This window comes from Balaenoptera musculus, chromosome 2 (genome assembly GCF_009873245.2).
Source record: "Balaenoptera musculus isolate JJ_BM4_2016_0621 chromosome 2, mBalMus1.pri.v3, whole genome shotgun sequence".
In the NCBI taxonomy this organism is placed as follows: Eukaryota; Metazoa; Chordata; class Mammalia; order Artiodactyla; family Balaenopteridae; genus Balaenoptera; species Balaenoptera musculus.
In genome coordinates this window covers 10,513,654-10,530,964 of record NC_045786.1, presented here as the reverse complement: position 1 = coordinate 10,530,964, position 17,311 = coordinate 10,513,654, and the positions used below count along the sequence as shown (strand labels likewise).

Genomic DNA, 17,311 nt, shown 5'->3' with positions numbered 1-17,311 from the left:
CTCAGTTTAGCCTAGGAAACCATAGCCGTCTATTTACTACAAAAAGAAATGATTAGACTAATCTCTAATGGTCTTTCTGATACTCACTTTATTCTTTCCACATCACAGCACACTTTGCTCTTGTGTCCTGTTCTTTAAGTACTTTCCGGTTTCCATTCCTTATATGATAACTGTTTTTCAGCTGGTGCTTGCTAAAGGAAATGAGAAATCATTGACAGCCTATAATGGACAGTAAGACTTCTGGAATTCCCAAAAGAATGGGTGGCCTCTTGAGACTTGAGAATGATCTCCCTCCCTATGAGTCTAGCCCTTAGCATCTATTGGGTCCTCTATTATATGATACAGTTTGCTTATGTAATTATCTTCTTCATTTTTACCTAATTTACCTTCTACTTGAAGTGAGGTCATTCACAAGTGAATTCCATTCACAAATGAATCCTTAGCACAATGAATGACACATGGCAGGTGCTTAATGCATAATAGTTGATAAGTGAATGAATGAAAATGTCAGATGTAGACTTGGAAGCTGCTTCCCACAGTTCCCTCCACACATAAAGCATTCCTATTTCCCTGACTCACTGTGTACTCTCAAGTGCCTGAAATACATGACACTGCGGTCTGTGAGAGGCTGTTTGTGGGACAAGAACACAGTATTAAATAACACTGAATCACAGAGTAAGAAAATTCCTTCCATTCAGATTTTCTTTCCATCCCTCTGATTATTTCCAGGAGAAAAAATAGTTTGGAAATAGTAGGTCTTTAACACCTGCCGAACAGTTGCTAATTTTCCTTTACCACGAAGAGTGGATCAAGCTTCAGGCTCAGAGCTTCCCACTGCAATACTATCTAGATGAAATTTCTTATCTTTATTTCACTGTATTTATTTTCATAGTTACATTCTATTTATGGATTACCTACCAGTTTTTCATTGAAAGTAGCAATATAAAGTTTTCTTTAAAATATTTTAAAGATTTTTTTTTTGATGAGGACCATTTTTAAAGTTTTATCGAATCTGTTACAACACTACTTCTGCTCTACGTTTTGGTTTTTTGGCTGCAAGGCATGTGGGATTTTAGCTCCCCGACCAGGGATCGAACCTGCACCCCCTGCATTGGAAGGCGAAGTCCCAACCACTGGACCGCCAGGGGAAGTCCCTTTAAAATATTTTAAAGCAATAAATAGAAGTTGATTTAAAGAAAATATTAGTTGGTACACAGATACAGGCAGAAATCTTGAGGGTGGCATACAAATGATTGGGATTTGGGAAACTAGATTACTTCATCATTCTTTTCTTTATTTTAAAGACTGTAATTAAAACGATTTTCTCTCTGACTGTGTGTCTCTAAAAGTCATTGCAGTGAAGAATTACCTACTGAAGGCTTAAATCGAGTGGAAACTATTTCTAGTTTAATGAGCTGAATTATTCTTATCCTGTCTGAACCATATGGCTGTGTATTATATTGTTTTTCCATATTGTTTAAATTTAACTGATTCCAATATTGTGTACGTCTATAAACTGAAGAATCAGCATCTCAGAGGAACGTGAGCAACCCGATGGAAGTGACTGGCTGAACCAGCTTTGTATTCCCCATCCTTAGTGCTGCGTCCTGCCCATTTAATGTATTCGCATATTTGTTAAGTGAATGAATGGGTGGATGGTTATAGTGAATGGAGCTGCAGGGATGTCTTTGGTTGATATCTCTTATAGTCAAGCAACGTGTTGTCCTCAAGAAGGGACTTTGAAGATTTTGTAGTAACATGATAGAGAGGAAAGACATAAATCTTTACAAATCCAAATTTGAATTTCAGTTCTGCCACTAATAACTTATACAACCAAGAAGAAATTATTTTAGCTTCTGAGAATCACTTCTCACCTCACCTGTGGAGTTGCTGTAAATCTTAAACATGATTGAAATATTTGTAAAATATGTCAAGTAGGGGGTTTTGGTTACAAACCACAGACATTGAGGATGGCTAAATTAAGCAAAAAAGAAATTCATTGGAAGGATATGGCGAAGGTCACAGAGTTGAAGAGAAAGCTAAAGAACCAGGCTTTGTCAGACCTGACCCAGGGTAGCTTGAGGGATCAAGGTAGCCTGAGCTAAGGGATAAAGTCCCTTGAATGCTATATTCTCATTTTTATGAGAACTTCATTTTTTATTTCAAATTTTTAAAAGAAAGTAATACCTCTCTAGGCAGCAAATTCTAAGGCAGTTATCAGTACTGATAAATAAAGTGACTGTTCTAGTCCCTTGAGAATAGGATAAGCAGGAAACACCTGAGTTCTTGTTTTATTTCAGCCATTTCCCTCAAAGCTTAGTAAAATTGTTCAACATTTCTTCTTCTCTTTCCTGATCTCTCACTGATCAATTTTAGTGTTTACAGAATTCAGTAGCTCTGAAAACTTGAAGAAAATATGAAAGAGGAATAGGATCTCAGTCTGTCACTAGAAATGATACTGTTAGCCTAGGACGGGAACTTAAGGGTTTCATTCACTTTTATCAAATCTCCCACCTTTTTCTTTAGTGGTCTCTCCCCACGTTTGAGAGTCATACAGCCAAAGACTACCATACCAATCCAAAGGAAAATTGCAAGTCTTTTGTTTTTTAACAGTGCAATACAGAGGTGTAACAAGTTAGGGGAAGGTGGTGAAAGTGGTCTAGTCCTTCAGGGAGGAGTATTTTATCACTGACATTGTTTAGAATCACCAGCACATGGTAATGATAAAAAAGCAGAACAGCTTTGAATTGTCATTATTATTGCCTTAAATTCTCCACGGACATTATTACCTGCACCCAGGGCAGACAAGTCCCACCGCCCCACCTCACTGGCAGGCCATTCATGCAATGCAATTTATTTGAACCTAAAACTGTTTGTTTCTCTTTGGAGAAAGAAGGAAGGGAGAATGGGACAGGTTTTAGCTGGCTTAGTATGGATCATAAGGAAAAATAGAGCTGAAATAGGCAAAAATGAAGAAGGTTCATTTATAAAAAGAGTTTCCTTCAGTAACCATAGATATGTTTGACTTAGTACGTTAATGATGTAGGACAGATCTAAAAGAACATCTGGCACATCCATGCATGTGTGGGTTCACAGAATACTTGCTAAGCTAGGTTGGTTGGTTGGTCGGTTGGTTGGTTTTAAGCAACCTGGAAAGGCAATATCTCTAGTCTCAGAAAATCTGAGTATATTTTCAGGAGGAAAAATGAGGAACTGTTTTAAATGAAAGGGGGTAGAGAGAGATTAAGAAACTTAATGCTAGAAGAACATTTTCCTATTCCCTGTAATATGATTTCTGAAAACAAATTGCCTTTTCCTTTTTCTAAGGCTAATCAAGAAAAAACAAAAGACTTTTCTGTACTATATTTAAAACAAATATTTAAGCAGGCTGCAAAAAATCCTTCTTCTGGCTCTGGCCTAGGGATTTTCATTTCATGCATTATTCAGTACTGCTTGCTCTGGATACAGCGCAATTTGTAGCAGTTTTCTCTACTGCACTCATTAGCACCAAATATTTACACTTTGTGGGAACGGATAGATAGATAGATAGATAGATAGATAGTTTTGTTTCCTAGTAAATTTTTTTATCGAAGTGTGGTTGATTTACAGTGTTGTATTAATTTCTGCTGTACAGCAAAGTGATTCATTTATACATATATACATTCTTTTTTATACTCTTTTCCATTATGGTTTATCATAGGATATTGAATATAGTTCCCTGTGCTATCCAGCAGGACCTGGCTGTTTATCCATTCTGTATATAATAGCTCACATCTGCTGACCCCAGCCTCCCACTTCACCCCTCCCCCTAGTAAATTTTGAAAGTGACTGAAAGATATTTATATTTATTTATTTTATGTATTCTTTTAAAGATACATAAAATACAGTAAGATACTTTAAATTTTTTAAAGGGCAAAAGGAGGAAAATCTTTTTATCCATTTTCCCAATGACTAATGATGTTGAGATTATTTTCAGGTGTTTATTGGTCATTTATACATCACTTTAGAGAAATGTCTATTCAGGTCCTTTGGCCATTTTTTAATTGGGTTTTTTTGTCTTTTGTGTTGCATTGTATGAGTTCTTATATATTCTGGATCTGAGACCCTTATCAGATAAATTATTTGAAAATATTTTCTCCAGTTCTGTAGGTTTTCTTTTTTACTTTCTTGATAGTGTGCTTTGATGCCAAATTTTTTATTTTTATGCAGTTCAATTTATCTATTTTTTCTCTTGTTACATATGCCTTGGTATGATATTTAAGAAACCATTGCCTAATTTCAGATCAGGAAGATTTATACCTCTGTTTTGTTCTAAGCATTTTACAGTTTTAGTTCTTACATTGGGGTCTTTGATTCATTTGGAATTAATTTTTGTGTATTACGTGAGGTAGAGGTCTAAATTCATTCTTCTGCATTTGGATATACACTTGTCCTTAGGACCATTTGTTTAAAAGATTTTTTTTTGGCCGCACCATGCGACTTGTGGCATCTTAGTTCCCTGACCAGGGATTGAGCCCGGGGCCACGGCAGCGAAAGCACTGAGTCCTAACCACTGGACTGCCAGGCAACTCCCTTTTTTATTGAATAGATTTTTTTTTTTTTAAGATAATTTTTTCTTTATTTAATGGTCTTGGCACTGTTGTCAAAAATCAATTGACTGGAGATGTAGAGGTTTATTTCTGGATGATCAGTCTTATTCTGTTGTTCTATATGTCTACCATTATGCTAGTACCACACTGTTTTGTTAAATTGGCTTGAACCTGTAGATCAGTTTAGGGAATAATGCCGTCTTAGCAATATTAAGTCTTTCAATCCATGAACACAGAATGTCTTTCCATTTCTTTAGATCTTTTAAAATTTCTTTCAGTGATGTTGTAGAGATTTCAGCATACACGTCTTTTACCTCCTTGGTTAAATTTACCCCTAGGTATTTTTTTGATGCTATAGTAAATGGAGCTGTTTAGTCAATTTCACTTTCAGATAGCTCATCACGAGTATGTAAAAATAAAACTGATTTTTTAATGTTGAACTTGTATCTTACAGCTTCACTGAATGTGGTTTTTAGCTCAGATTGTGTGTGTGTGTGTGTGTGTGTGTGTGTGTGTTCTTTAGGGTTTTCCATATATAAGATCATGTCACCTACTAACAGAGACAGTTTTACTTCTCCCATTCCAATATGGATGCATTTTATTTCTTTTTCTTGACCAATTGCTCTGGCTAGAACTTTTGGTACAATGATGGATAGAAGTGGTGAGAGCAGACATTCTTTCCTTGTTTCTGATATCAGAAGAGATAATACCCAAGTTCCTTCTAGCTCTATATTTGACTTGCAATAGTCCTGTAACCCTTCCTTCTTCCTGTATTTTTTCATCATTCTGCCTTATTCTATCTACTTACAATCAGGTCAAAAGATAGAAGTGGTGAGAGCAGACATTCTTTCCTTGTTTCTGATATCAGAAGAGATAATACCCAAGTTCCTTCTAGCTCTATATTTGACTTGCAATAGTCCTGTAACCCTTCCTTCTTCCTGTATTTTTTCATCATTCTGCCTTATTCTATCTACTTACAATCAGGTCAAAAGAAAGGAAGATTAGTATGAGATATGAGAGCACAAGCAGGTCACTGCAATGAACAAAAATACCTATATTTGGAAGGCTGAGTTGTGAGTTTTCCTTCTTATAATAGCAATAACTTAAAATAGTCACAACAGTTTACTGAACTTCACGTCTGATAAATGTTAACAATCTATTTCTGCCTAGGTGATGCAGATCCTTTTTAATATATACCTAACATCTACCCAGTGACCAAGAAGCAGCTTTAGGTTACTTCTGAAAATGAAATTTTGAGAAATTGTTGAAAAACTCAATAAACATGAGGGCTTGTGACCATTTAAAGCAAACCTAGAGGGAGTGACTTCAGCCCTTTTTGTGTTGTTCACTCTTAAGGCTCTTTTGTCAAGACTTGAGTGGCTTTATATTTATAAAAGAAAATAATCACCTCCTACTTTTCATCAGAAGCATTTATTCTCTGGAGTTTCTAAGAAAGTAGTAAAATGGATAGAAATTCAAGTCTAATGGAGAACTTCAAGACTTAAGGATTATTCCGATTAAATTAATAGAACAGAAGACTAGATGGCTTGAGGATATATATGTTCATTCCCGTTTAGTACACAAAAAAGATGCTGCTAAATCACAAACAGATGCAGATGTTCTGAAAATGGAAAACTTTCTGTTACTAGAGGCTTTAAATTTTGGTGTCAGCATAACGAAAACTCAAAAATTTATCTGACAGTTTAGAGCAGTCAGCCCATTAGAAAGACACCTGCACCAGTCTTAAGCCTTTTGGGGAAAAAAGCTCTCAAACTATAGCCTTCGTCCGAATTTACCTAACGGGTTTGTTAAAATACAGATTTCTGGGCCCTAATACCCAGAATTTCTGACATAGTAGTAGGTATGGATGGGACCCAAGAATTTGCATTTCTAACAAGTTTCCAGATGGTGTTGATGCTGGTGGTTTGGGAACCACTAGCCCAGAGCAAGTGGCCTCTCAAGTGAGCCATGAAGAAATATGCAGAATTAGCTAAATTAGGTGTTTGTATTGATGGAGGGAGGGGCAGTGCAGGAAGCTGAGGGCAAAGGTTCAGATAGAGGACACCTGCATATAGTCCACAGGGACCCGCAGGACCCTAGGAAGGGAAGAATAGTGAGAGATGAGCATGCTGAAGCAAGGAGGAACCAATTTTTAAAGGCGTTTTACCATCGTAAGGTAGCTAGGATTTGGGTGGAGAGCCGCAGAAGGACTGTAAACAGGAGAGAAACGTGATCAGAGTGCAGTTTAAGAAGATTGTTGTGGCTTCAGCGTACAGTGTGGACTGAAGGTGGGCAAGACCAATAAGGAGACTGGTTAGGAAATTACTGAAGACAGAGATTGATGACCAGGAGCTGTATAGTGGCAGTGAAAATGGAGAAAAATAGAAGGACTTGAAAGATATTTAAGAGGTAGAAATTAAGTTCTTAATCATGCATTTGGTGTCCAGAATGTAAATGAGAGAGAAGTATCAAAGTTCATTCCTAGGTTTCTGCTTTGAGCAATTAACTACTGGTCATTGAGACAGGTAACACAGTGGGTTAGAGGAGAGAGGAGTGGAGAGAGTGATGATTTTATTTGGGGAAACTGTTGATGTCCAGTAGGTCACTGAGTATACAGATCTTGAGCTCAGGAGAGTGATCTAAACCGAAGTTACAGATTTGGGACTCACCAGCATGTACATAATTGAAGCAGGATTGTGGATGGAATTTCCCAGTATAATCTGTAGAGCAAGAAGAGAAGGTGACTAAGTTTAGGAGATCCTTGAGGAACACTATTATTTAAGGGGAAGACTGAGGCAGAGGACTCTGTAACAGAGACTAAAAAGCTGCTGACAGAGGAGTAGGCAGAGAATCGAGAGAACGTGACATAATGGAAGCCAAGTGCCTCCGCCACGCCAAAAGCTGGAGAGAGATCAAGTTAAATAAGGAGTAACAGTATCAATTAGATATTTGAAGCAGATAATCGATAACCTAAGTACAAGTCCTTACAGTGGAGTTTTATGAGCTCAAACTAGAAATGTGGAACGTGGAAAAGTAGAGGCAGACATATAGTGACAGCCAATTCCTGGGTTTCTCCCTTTTTTTTTTTTTTATCATTTCAACATGATTTCTATGAATTTATCTACTATTAATAATGAGAACTGAATATATGCTTTAAATATACCTTTTTATATTAAATTCTAGAAATTTTTTGCAGTGCTCTTGTATACATTACTGCTTTCCTTTAGAATAGTGAAACCTTCTGAACAGATGGTAGCTTAAAAATTTATCTGTGGAAAAAATAGTAGGAAAAGTAATCGATATAAGTTTAATTATTGCATTTTTTCTACTGCTGTATTTCATATAAGTGCGTGGCTACGGATTTCATTTTTAGAACTTGGTTTCTAGGCAGTGAACCCTAGACTAACAAGAGCTCATTTTTTAAAGATATAGCAGAATTTTCTCATTTTATTTTAAGGCAATCCTAGAAAAATGCATCTTATTCCATTTTACAAAAACCAATATCCTGAAATGGTTAGATTGCCGTGCAGAGTTGTGTTATTGTATTTTCTAGTGTTTGAAAGCCAGTAAAAGCAGTAACAGGAGACTCATGGGAGCTCTGCTTTGGCTTTTCCTCTCTGGAAATGAGATTTGGGGATCTATGACAATCTTGAGTTCTCAGATATTACAATAAATACCCATGGGGTCATCTGGAAAGCATGAAAATTTCTGATAATTTAGAAGTTGGATTTCTTGATTAAAAGATTACCATACTGGGATCATATAGATTTCCTCTGCAAATGACAAACTCATCTGGTTAAGAAGTATTTTAAAAATTCAATATTTCCTCTCATTGAGGTTTAGAGTTTCTATGTGAAAATCTTCAAGTATCAGAAAAATAAATGATTTCCCACATATTGGCCATGGAAAGAAAATATAAGTCATAACTATTTTTCTCTGAAGCAATGGTTCTCAACCCAATGAAACCCTTCGCAGTAACTTGAAAAATCCCTGGGAGTCCCTGTGGGTTGAAAAAAAACTTCCCCTCTTGCCAAACATTTCCACCCACTGTCCCTCAAAGACAACTTACATTTCCCTGCTTTGTACTTTGTTATGTGATTCCCTTCAGCTAGAATGTCTCCTTATATCTTCTCCACTTTCCTCCATTTCTACCTACTGATATCCATCAAGACCCAGACCAAGTAGCACCTATTCTATTAGGTTCCTAGACTTACTAACTACACACAACAACATATAATTATATGCTGTTTTATATGGTAGCTATTTACATACTTATTTCTAGTTAGATTGTAGGCTTCTGGAAGACAGGAATCATATCTTATGCCTTCCATGATGCCTAGTATGGTACCTCGCATATGGTTGTCACTACATAAACCTTTGTTCATTATAATTACATTTCAGATATTCAGATATAGTCAAGCTAGAATTTGGAACAATTCTCTATTTTTCTTTTGGCCCTAGCCAAAATATTGAAGACCAGAAAAATGGTTCAGATTCCCTCTTTTGAGATCCTAATCATTCAGAATTTAGAATTCATCCAGGGTCAACCAGAAACAATTATGTGCACATAGTGGCTGCAGGTTTCTCCTACAAAAAATAAGATTGGCACTGGCAAAAATATTAGTTTTCCAAGAAATTTCTCTCATTCCTAGGATAGAGTTTTTGAATCTTGATCTGCTGATTATAGTAGAAGCCTTCTTAATGGATTAGTGATTGGTCAATTAATGAATAAAGTTTTTTAAAGTAGAAAGGGGTTAAAGAAGTGTATAGATACTGTAATTTAAGATACAAATAATCATTCACCAATATTTTTGAAGTAAGTCCTCTTCTTTGACTGTGGATCTAATTGTTCTCTTTGTAGCATAAATCACTGCAATGTATTATCTATTGTTCATAGTTTTGGTTCTTTAAGTAGGAGTGAGAATCTAAAGAGTTTTTGTTTGTTATTTTGAGGTAATCTGAGTGTAGACTCCTTCTGGATTTTGGTTTGTTGACCACCGCAATATATTAAAATTTTTCTTACTTTCCCCTAAGTTAACAGTTTCTTTTAGTGACTCACCTTTTTGGAGTCCTTCCAAAGCATTCAAAATAGAATTTTGTACAAATGTCTCCTTTGCTTACACAGTCAATTTAGTTAAATTATATAAAATGATAACAAATACTCTTTTATCACCTATATGTGGAATCTAAAAAAATAAAACAAACGAATGTATATAACAAAACAGAAACAGACTCACAGATACAGAGAACAAACTAGTGGTTACCAGTGGAGAAAAGGAAGGGGGGAGGGGTAAGTTAGGGGCATGGGATAAGTGATACAAACTACTATGTATAAAATGGATAAGCAACAAGGATATATTGTGCAGCACAGGGAAATATAGCCATTATTTTATAATAACTTTAAATGGAGTACGATCTATAAAATATTGTATCACTATGTTGTATGCCTGAAACTAATATAATATTACAAATCAACTATCAACTATCAAGAAAAAAAGATGATAACAGTGGACATAATCTGGGGACAAGTACAACTGATTCTTAACAAGTAGCAATTCAGCTAGTTGGAGCAAAAGTGTTTGAGGCATACTGGAGAGAGACATTGCGTTCGCTGCCAGTACTAGCATTCAGCATGACACGGGCCATACTCAGTATGTTTCACCCAGGGAATGGAAAGGAACTGCTAATCTGGTGAACTACAGATCTTCCTTGACTTTCAGTGGAATTATGTCCAGGTAAACTCATTGTAGATTGAGAATATCGTAAAGTCGAGGATGCATTCAGTACATCTAACATCATAGCTTAGGCCAGCCTACCTTATCCGTGCTCAGAACACTTACATTGGCCTCCACTTGGGCAAAATCATCTAACACAAAGTCTATTTTATAATAAAGTGTTGAATAGCTCATGTAATTTATTGAATACTGTACTGAAAGTAAAAAACAGAATGGTTGAATGAGTACAGCATGGTTGTAAGTGGGTCAGTTGTTTACCCTTGTGATCGTGTGGCTGCCTGGGAGCTGCAGCGTCAGGAGAGAATATCGTACCACATATCACTAGCCCCGTAAAAGACCAAAATTCAAACTCGAGGTACAGTTTCTACTGAATGCTTATCACTTTATGCCATCATAAAATCAAAAAATCGTTAAGTCGAACCATCTTAAGTTGGGGACTGTCTGTAGTTAAATGGTGAGTAAAGTGATCTTCTTTTGTACTCTTGTTTTATACTAATACCTTACTGACATTGTTCCACATAAAAATTGAGGATAAGTATTTTATTCAGAATTAAATAACTTCATGCTGTGTGTTAGGTGAAGGACAGTGGGGTTAAAGATATGCAGGGGGGAAGGATAAATAAGAATCTGCTAGAAAATAACTTTCTTTACTGGATGTGTTGTGTTAATTTGGAAGAGCTATCAAAGCCCAGCATTGAGAGAAAAAATAGTAAAATACGTCTAGGTTATTTCAGGTGTGTATGTTTCATTTCCATATTTATAATGATTTTTATGAATATTTCATTTAAAATGTTGAAAGAATCAGACTGAGGAGGAAATAGAAAAGTTGGGAAGATGAATTCATTTTTGCCTTTTGGGAATTGATTATGGATACCCTTATAGTATCATAAACCACTCATGGTAGATTATGTCAGGCCACAATATTGTGACCTAAAATATCAGAATGAGAATGGGGAGTTAAAATCAGCTAAGAATATTCTGGAGATGAAATTAAAGAAAGGATGGCTGGAAAGATCCCTATAGTAAGGTTGGATTTTGTCTTCACACCATTTTTAGAGATGGAACAGTTCTTAGATATCATGTAATCCAGTAGGTCTCAACTCTGGCTGTGCATTTGAGTCGTATATACAGAAAAAAAACCCCAAATTTTAAAAATCACTGCATTTCTTATAGGTCATATCCTCTTCCTTAATGCAATAATCTTATTCAGGGGTATTTAAATACCCGTCTTATAGTTTTCATACTTATTTTTGGTAATGTGACAAAATGACTATAAAGGGAGGCTATATAAAATGATTTTCAGAAAATACCTTTTATAACATTCTACTGTAAAAAAAAAATAACTGGTTTAAGGAAGTCTTTGACTTAGTATAATATTGTAAAACCCAACTACTCACTTTTAGGACTATTTTTTGATCCCTCAGAAACCCTGTTTGAGCAATGTTTGCCTATGGATCTTTCTAAGGTCCTGAGAATTTTCCTTGAAATATTAAAACATACTCAAAAGAATTCCATCCTACACAAATCTGTTGGCTCACTGACCCCTAATGCAGGATATTTGTTCTGCTATTGGAAGGTAAAGTAGAATGAAATTCAGTAAAAGTATAGGCAACACTGTTGTTTGTTTTTTATGTTAAAACTCTGCCTAAGTAGGTTTGGGTGGGTTTAAATATCACCTAGAAAAATGAGATATCTTAGAATTTTACTTTCTGGTTGTTAGGTTTGCCTTCACATTTTGATGTCTTGCTTTTCCAGGGTTTTGAAGGTGTTTCTTTCACGAACAGCCCAACGGATTCCATACATGACCGGTGGACGGGTCCTGAGCATGCTGGCAGTAATACTCCTGGTAGTGTTTTGGTTTCTCATTGGCTGGACTTCATCTGTTTGCCAGAATTTGGAAAGGCAGATTTCACTCATTGGCCAAGGGCAAACATCAGATCACCTCATCTTCAATATGTGCCTCGTTGAGCGCTGGGATTACATGACAGCAGTTGGTATGTGATCACTTGCTTTGTGCGATTTTGTTCTTTGCCCACTAGCATTAAAATGGACTTCGTTAGAAGCCTTGCCAAGCCCTTTCACAAACCCTAAAGGAATTTCACCTAATATGGTTTTGGTGAAACAATATTATGAAAAGATAATAATGACATGCGGAATGCAAACTTTTTCTGAGAGTTTCCATCTTTTTCAAAGGTGTGTAGCTTTGTTCAGAAAATGTAATCAAGAAGGAGAAATGCAGTCAGTAAAGGCAACTTCTTTGTACAGAGAGACTTTCTGCTTTCCGTCCTATCAGTGTGTCCCTATTTGGCTAACAGTAGCTGTTCTCTTGACTTATTTCTTTAGCTGGGAGGAAAAAGGAAACGTACTGGTATTTTTTATATAGTTTTGGTCCTATGATATATCAGACTTGGTATCTAGAGCACTCTGGGCAAAATTTCTAATTTATCTTTCCTCTAAAGGTAATTTATTGGGAATTCTCTGGAGGCCCAGTATTATATAAACACAAAGCCATGCTCCTTGGAGGTAGTAAGTTATGTGACTGAGAAACTGGAGAACTTGGAAGAATCCCATGATGAGTTGGGCCAAAAACAGATTATTTTTCTGGTAGCTCAGTTTTTTGAAAAATGAGGAAGAGAAAAATCCACAGGAATTTTTCTGTTGTTACTATTGGGCTATTTTAAACTAAGCCTCCAAAAGTACAAAAACCCTTTATTATTTTGTTGTCATTCCCCTCAGTCAACCAGGGACAAATCTTAATTTTATTTGGCAAAAATAAACCCATGAATTTATTCCCATTTTCTGTCTCCCCCATATTTGGCAATTGTTCGTTGAATGTTCACATTTACTATTTTGCTAGAAGCTAATGTGTATTTAGTTTACAATTTAAATGGAATAATATTTTTCTGGACAAGATATTTTAGGAATCTTATAGGCCTGATATCTGTAATAATAAAGCAATGTGGGTACATAAAAGTCAATCATCGTTGTTTTGATCAATATCAAAGTAGATATCAGTAGTTTCGTATCAGGAGATATCAATATCAGTATCAGAAGATAAAGCATAGAACTAAGGTAAGAAGCAATTCCGATTCTGACTTTAGTCTGGATATGAAAATTAAATTGTACAGATATAAAATTTCTACTTAATAGAAACCTATAACATTATTTTACGTTCTTCAATCCAAGTCAACCAAACTAGGGAAAATCATTTTCCAATATTACTATGAAGAAAAGCCCATTATATTTCTTTTATGTTTTACAAAGAATATAATACTGAAATTCATAATGAGGCATCATTGGGTAGGCAATGAACAAGCGGAAATGAGCCCAAGAATTTGCATCTGTAGCAGGTTCCCAGGCAACGCTGCGGCTCCTGGTCCTGAAACCGCACTTTGAGAAGCACTGCTCTGAGTCTTTCTCCATTCTAATGATTCCAACTCCAAAACCCCTGAATTTGGGGGGTGTGTGTGTGGGTATGTGTGTGTGTGTGTATCTCCTAAAAGCAATCTATTAATAGATTGAATTTATTGATTTATCACATCACTTTCTGGTTCTCCAGATTCCTTTAACAGGTTTTTAAGATTCACAATAAATGTAACCATCCAGCATTATTTACAATGTATTTCAGCATTACCCTCTTTTCCAGTTAGGCATTTCCTTCATGCTTCACACAATTCCCAGCCACCTCCACCACTGTTCCTATCAAAGGAAATGTTCTCTATACCTCTTTACAATATTCTAAACTTCACCATGCCTCAAAGAACTTCCCTTTTATACAGATTCCTGGGTTCAGGTCCGAGTGGTTGTCTTCCTTTATTGAACTACCATTGTACCAAGAGTCTTTACCACCTAATTTTGCTTTTTAATAATTTTTAACAATTCTCACTTATCTATGTAAACCAATAGTAAACTACCTGATGAGAGGAATAAGGCCTTTATATATTTTATATCTCCCATAAAGTGTTCAACACCTTACTAAAGACATTATAGGTATTCAGTGGATCTTGTTTATCATATAAAATTCTTACTTATTTATAAAGAAAGTTTATGTAAAATAAATTGCAGGTTACTGTCAGTTATGTATCCCTACTTATTTCTATATAGAAATCACAGATGTGACCTTCTTTAGAATGTAAAATACTGGAAAATAAAAGACTAATGATAGGGTGCAGAGATCAAGAGGTAAGAAGTTAAATGTTTGGTGGTGGTGTTTTTGCTATCTTCCAGTCATTGTTTTTGTCCTATAAACTTCTGCAACACCTTAGTTTCAAAAATTACACTTTTCTTGCAGTAACACAATTCTCTAAACAAAAGTCAAGACACGTGATTTAACAACAGGAACAAATATTTTAAATTAGGACCATCCTGAAAACTCAGAGACATGTGGTTGCTATGAACTTTTTTTCACACTGCCCTACAGCGATTTCATTTCTTTCTCTTTCTGCATGTGGTATTAGATATTCCATATTTAACCTCTCTTAATTTAATGTTTGCTAATGTGTAACATATGCCTCTTTTCAGTCCTCTTTATATATTTCTATAAGTAGCATGTTTACCATTAGATTTTTTTTATATCCAGGCTGTTATTCAAGAATAAATCCATGTATCTTCAGTCAGCCAGAAAGAAACATGTACTGAAAGCTAAATTATTCCCCGTTTCCTAAACAGAAATGTTTCTATGCAGGGGGAAGGATGTGGAGAGGCTGGAGATAGGTTTTACCTTAAAGTTGTTGTGAAAAATCTTTGTCAAGAAGCTTAGTGTCAGAAGTCAATTTAGAAAAAAAAGGAAAATTGATGGTTAATTTATTGATAAACATGTGTTCTGGATCACCTTTACCCGTCAGAAACAATCTGTTTTTTTAAAAAATGCAAAATAAAGAACCATTTGAAAGAGTGTGATACTAGTTTTCCCACTGAAGTAGAACTCCAGTTAGAAATATGGGTCATAAATTTAAAGAATGGGTCCTTTCTATTTTTGCTTACTGCACGGGTCTGCTCAGACCTGCCCAGGTAGGTGATTTTCCTACCACAGGTGTTTCAGAAGGAGGAATCAGGTATAGAAAACTACTTGGAAAAACCTCTCAACCTCTATGAGCCTCAGTTTCTTCTTTGAGGAAATATCTGAAAACATAGGAAATATTTCAAAACATAGAGATGGAAGAAAAATGACTTTCAGAATCCCATTATTATTTATGTCTGTTTATAATTCTCAATAATCATTGCTTGTCCTATATTAAAAAATGTGAAGTAAACTTTAATGGAAAGCAAATAATTTCTAAACATTGCGACTAGGAAAGACAGGTGAACATTGGCCAGGGTGAGAAACACTTTACAGGCCCAGTAGTCTGTTTTTTAAAAAAAAGATTTTATTTTATCTCTTGGAAAGAGAACCTCAAAATTTGGATGTTCCAGAATATTTCTAGATCAGACTAGAATTCCTGGAAAAACTTAAGCTGCCATACGACTTTGAAAATCATCTACATCTATAATAAAGATAATACCGCAGTACTTACCCTAGTCATCTTTATATGACTCAGCACTTCTCTAAGCGTGTTTCAGTATCTTATCTGTAGCTCACTGAAGGCAAAAGGAAGGATTCTCACATCTGTTCACTCTCTTTCCTCTCCCAACCTAGTAGCTAGCTATCTGTTCTTCACAACATCGCCTGGATGGTTCACCCTATATCCGTAGCACCTAACAAAGTATCTGTCAGTTGTAGGCTCTCGAGAAATATTTGCTGAATGAACAAAGAAGGAGCTCAGTTCCCTTTATTGTGTAATATTTTCTATGGTCAGGGTTAGACCAGTGTGAGGAGACACATTAAAGCTAAAAATCTAGGAGTTACACAATTGTCCCCAAATCAATTTTAATGGTAAAGTGTATGTTCAGATTGGGGAAGGTGTTTTTGAGCAAATTATGTAAACTAAAATGACAGTCCCCAGCCCTTTTATGAAATTTGACCTCTGACTTATCCAAACTATCCAGTCAAAATACGAGCTTGGTACAAATTTGGCATGGCAAATCAGAATTATAATTTTTAAAATCCTGCATAGTGCATTTACAAATATTGAAGTAGAATAAAACTGATTTGCTTTTGATAAAAATTTTTATTATTTCACCATTCTCCTAGAGCTGTGTAAAGAATAAAGGAGTTGGGATGGGCAAACATTCCCCTAAATTAATGGAGAAAGCAAATAACTATCCCAAGTCATACTCAGTTTGAAAAAAGTTGGTAGTAGGATTATGAGATTTTTTTTCTGAATCTGTGTATGCCAGTTAGTCAATTGGTAGTCAGTTGTTCACGTTCAGGATTTTTCACAATAGCAATAAAATTTATCATGGTTAAAAAGTTAAAACTTCATTACCCTGTGAGTTTCCTAGTTGGTTGGTACAAACTGACAAATGATTGGAACTGACTTCTCATGTCTGAATTACCTTCCTAATGTCAGAAGACCACATCTTTACACCTAGATTTAGAGCTTGCGGCCAAGGTCCTCTGATATATAGCTTCCAAGTGTGGAATACATAAATTCGATAGCAGAGGTGGTAACACAGTGGGGTTCATTCTTCTGTATACTTAGTTGTTTAGCAGTCAATTTCTGACTACATGTTCAGAACATAGACAACATACTGAACCAGCACCGGTGACCAAGGTAAGTTAGAGTAAGTGGGCAGATTCTTACCTTGCCTACGAGAAAAAGCAACAGCGCTGCAAAAAGTTGACTGCTGAGGGATGGCAACCTCAAAGACATTTAGAATTTCTGTTCCATGGCTGAATCTCTGGGTCAAACTTTAGTTCAGATCTAGGCAAGCACTGAAATGTTTTCTTGATTTCTTCCAGAAGTTAGGTGGTGATAATCTAATGTGATTAAAAATGGACATAATTCAGAATAAAGCTATTTTGCTGCCTTCCTTAGCCAGCACAAGAAGATATACAAAAAGCTCGATCCAGGCTTCTCTTTATCTTCTATTATTATCTGTATCTTT

The 17,311-nt window shown here is 35.8% G+C and overlaps 1 protein-coding gene across 1 annotated transcript in view; it reads left to right on the top strand.

The window, feature by feature from the left end:
- GPR158 (G protein-coupled receptor 158) overlaps positions 1-17,311 on the top strand; it is a 328,019-nt gene that overhangs the window by 281,650 nt on the left and 29,058 nt on the right. Inside the window, exon 7 of the mRNA XM_036839951.1 lies at positions 12,080-12,318. Within this exon, the coding sequence (XP_036695846.1) occupies positions 12,080-12,318 (239 nt within the window). The remainder of the gene's footprint in view (positions 1-12,079; positions 12,319-17,311) is intronic.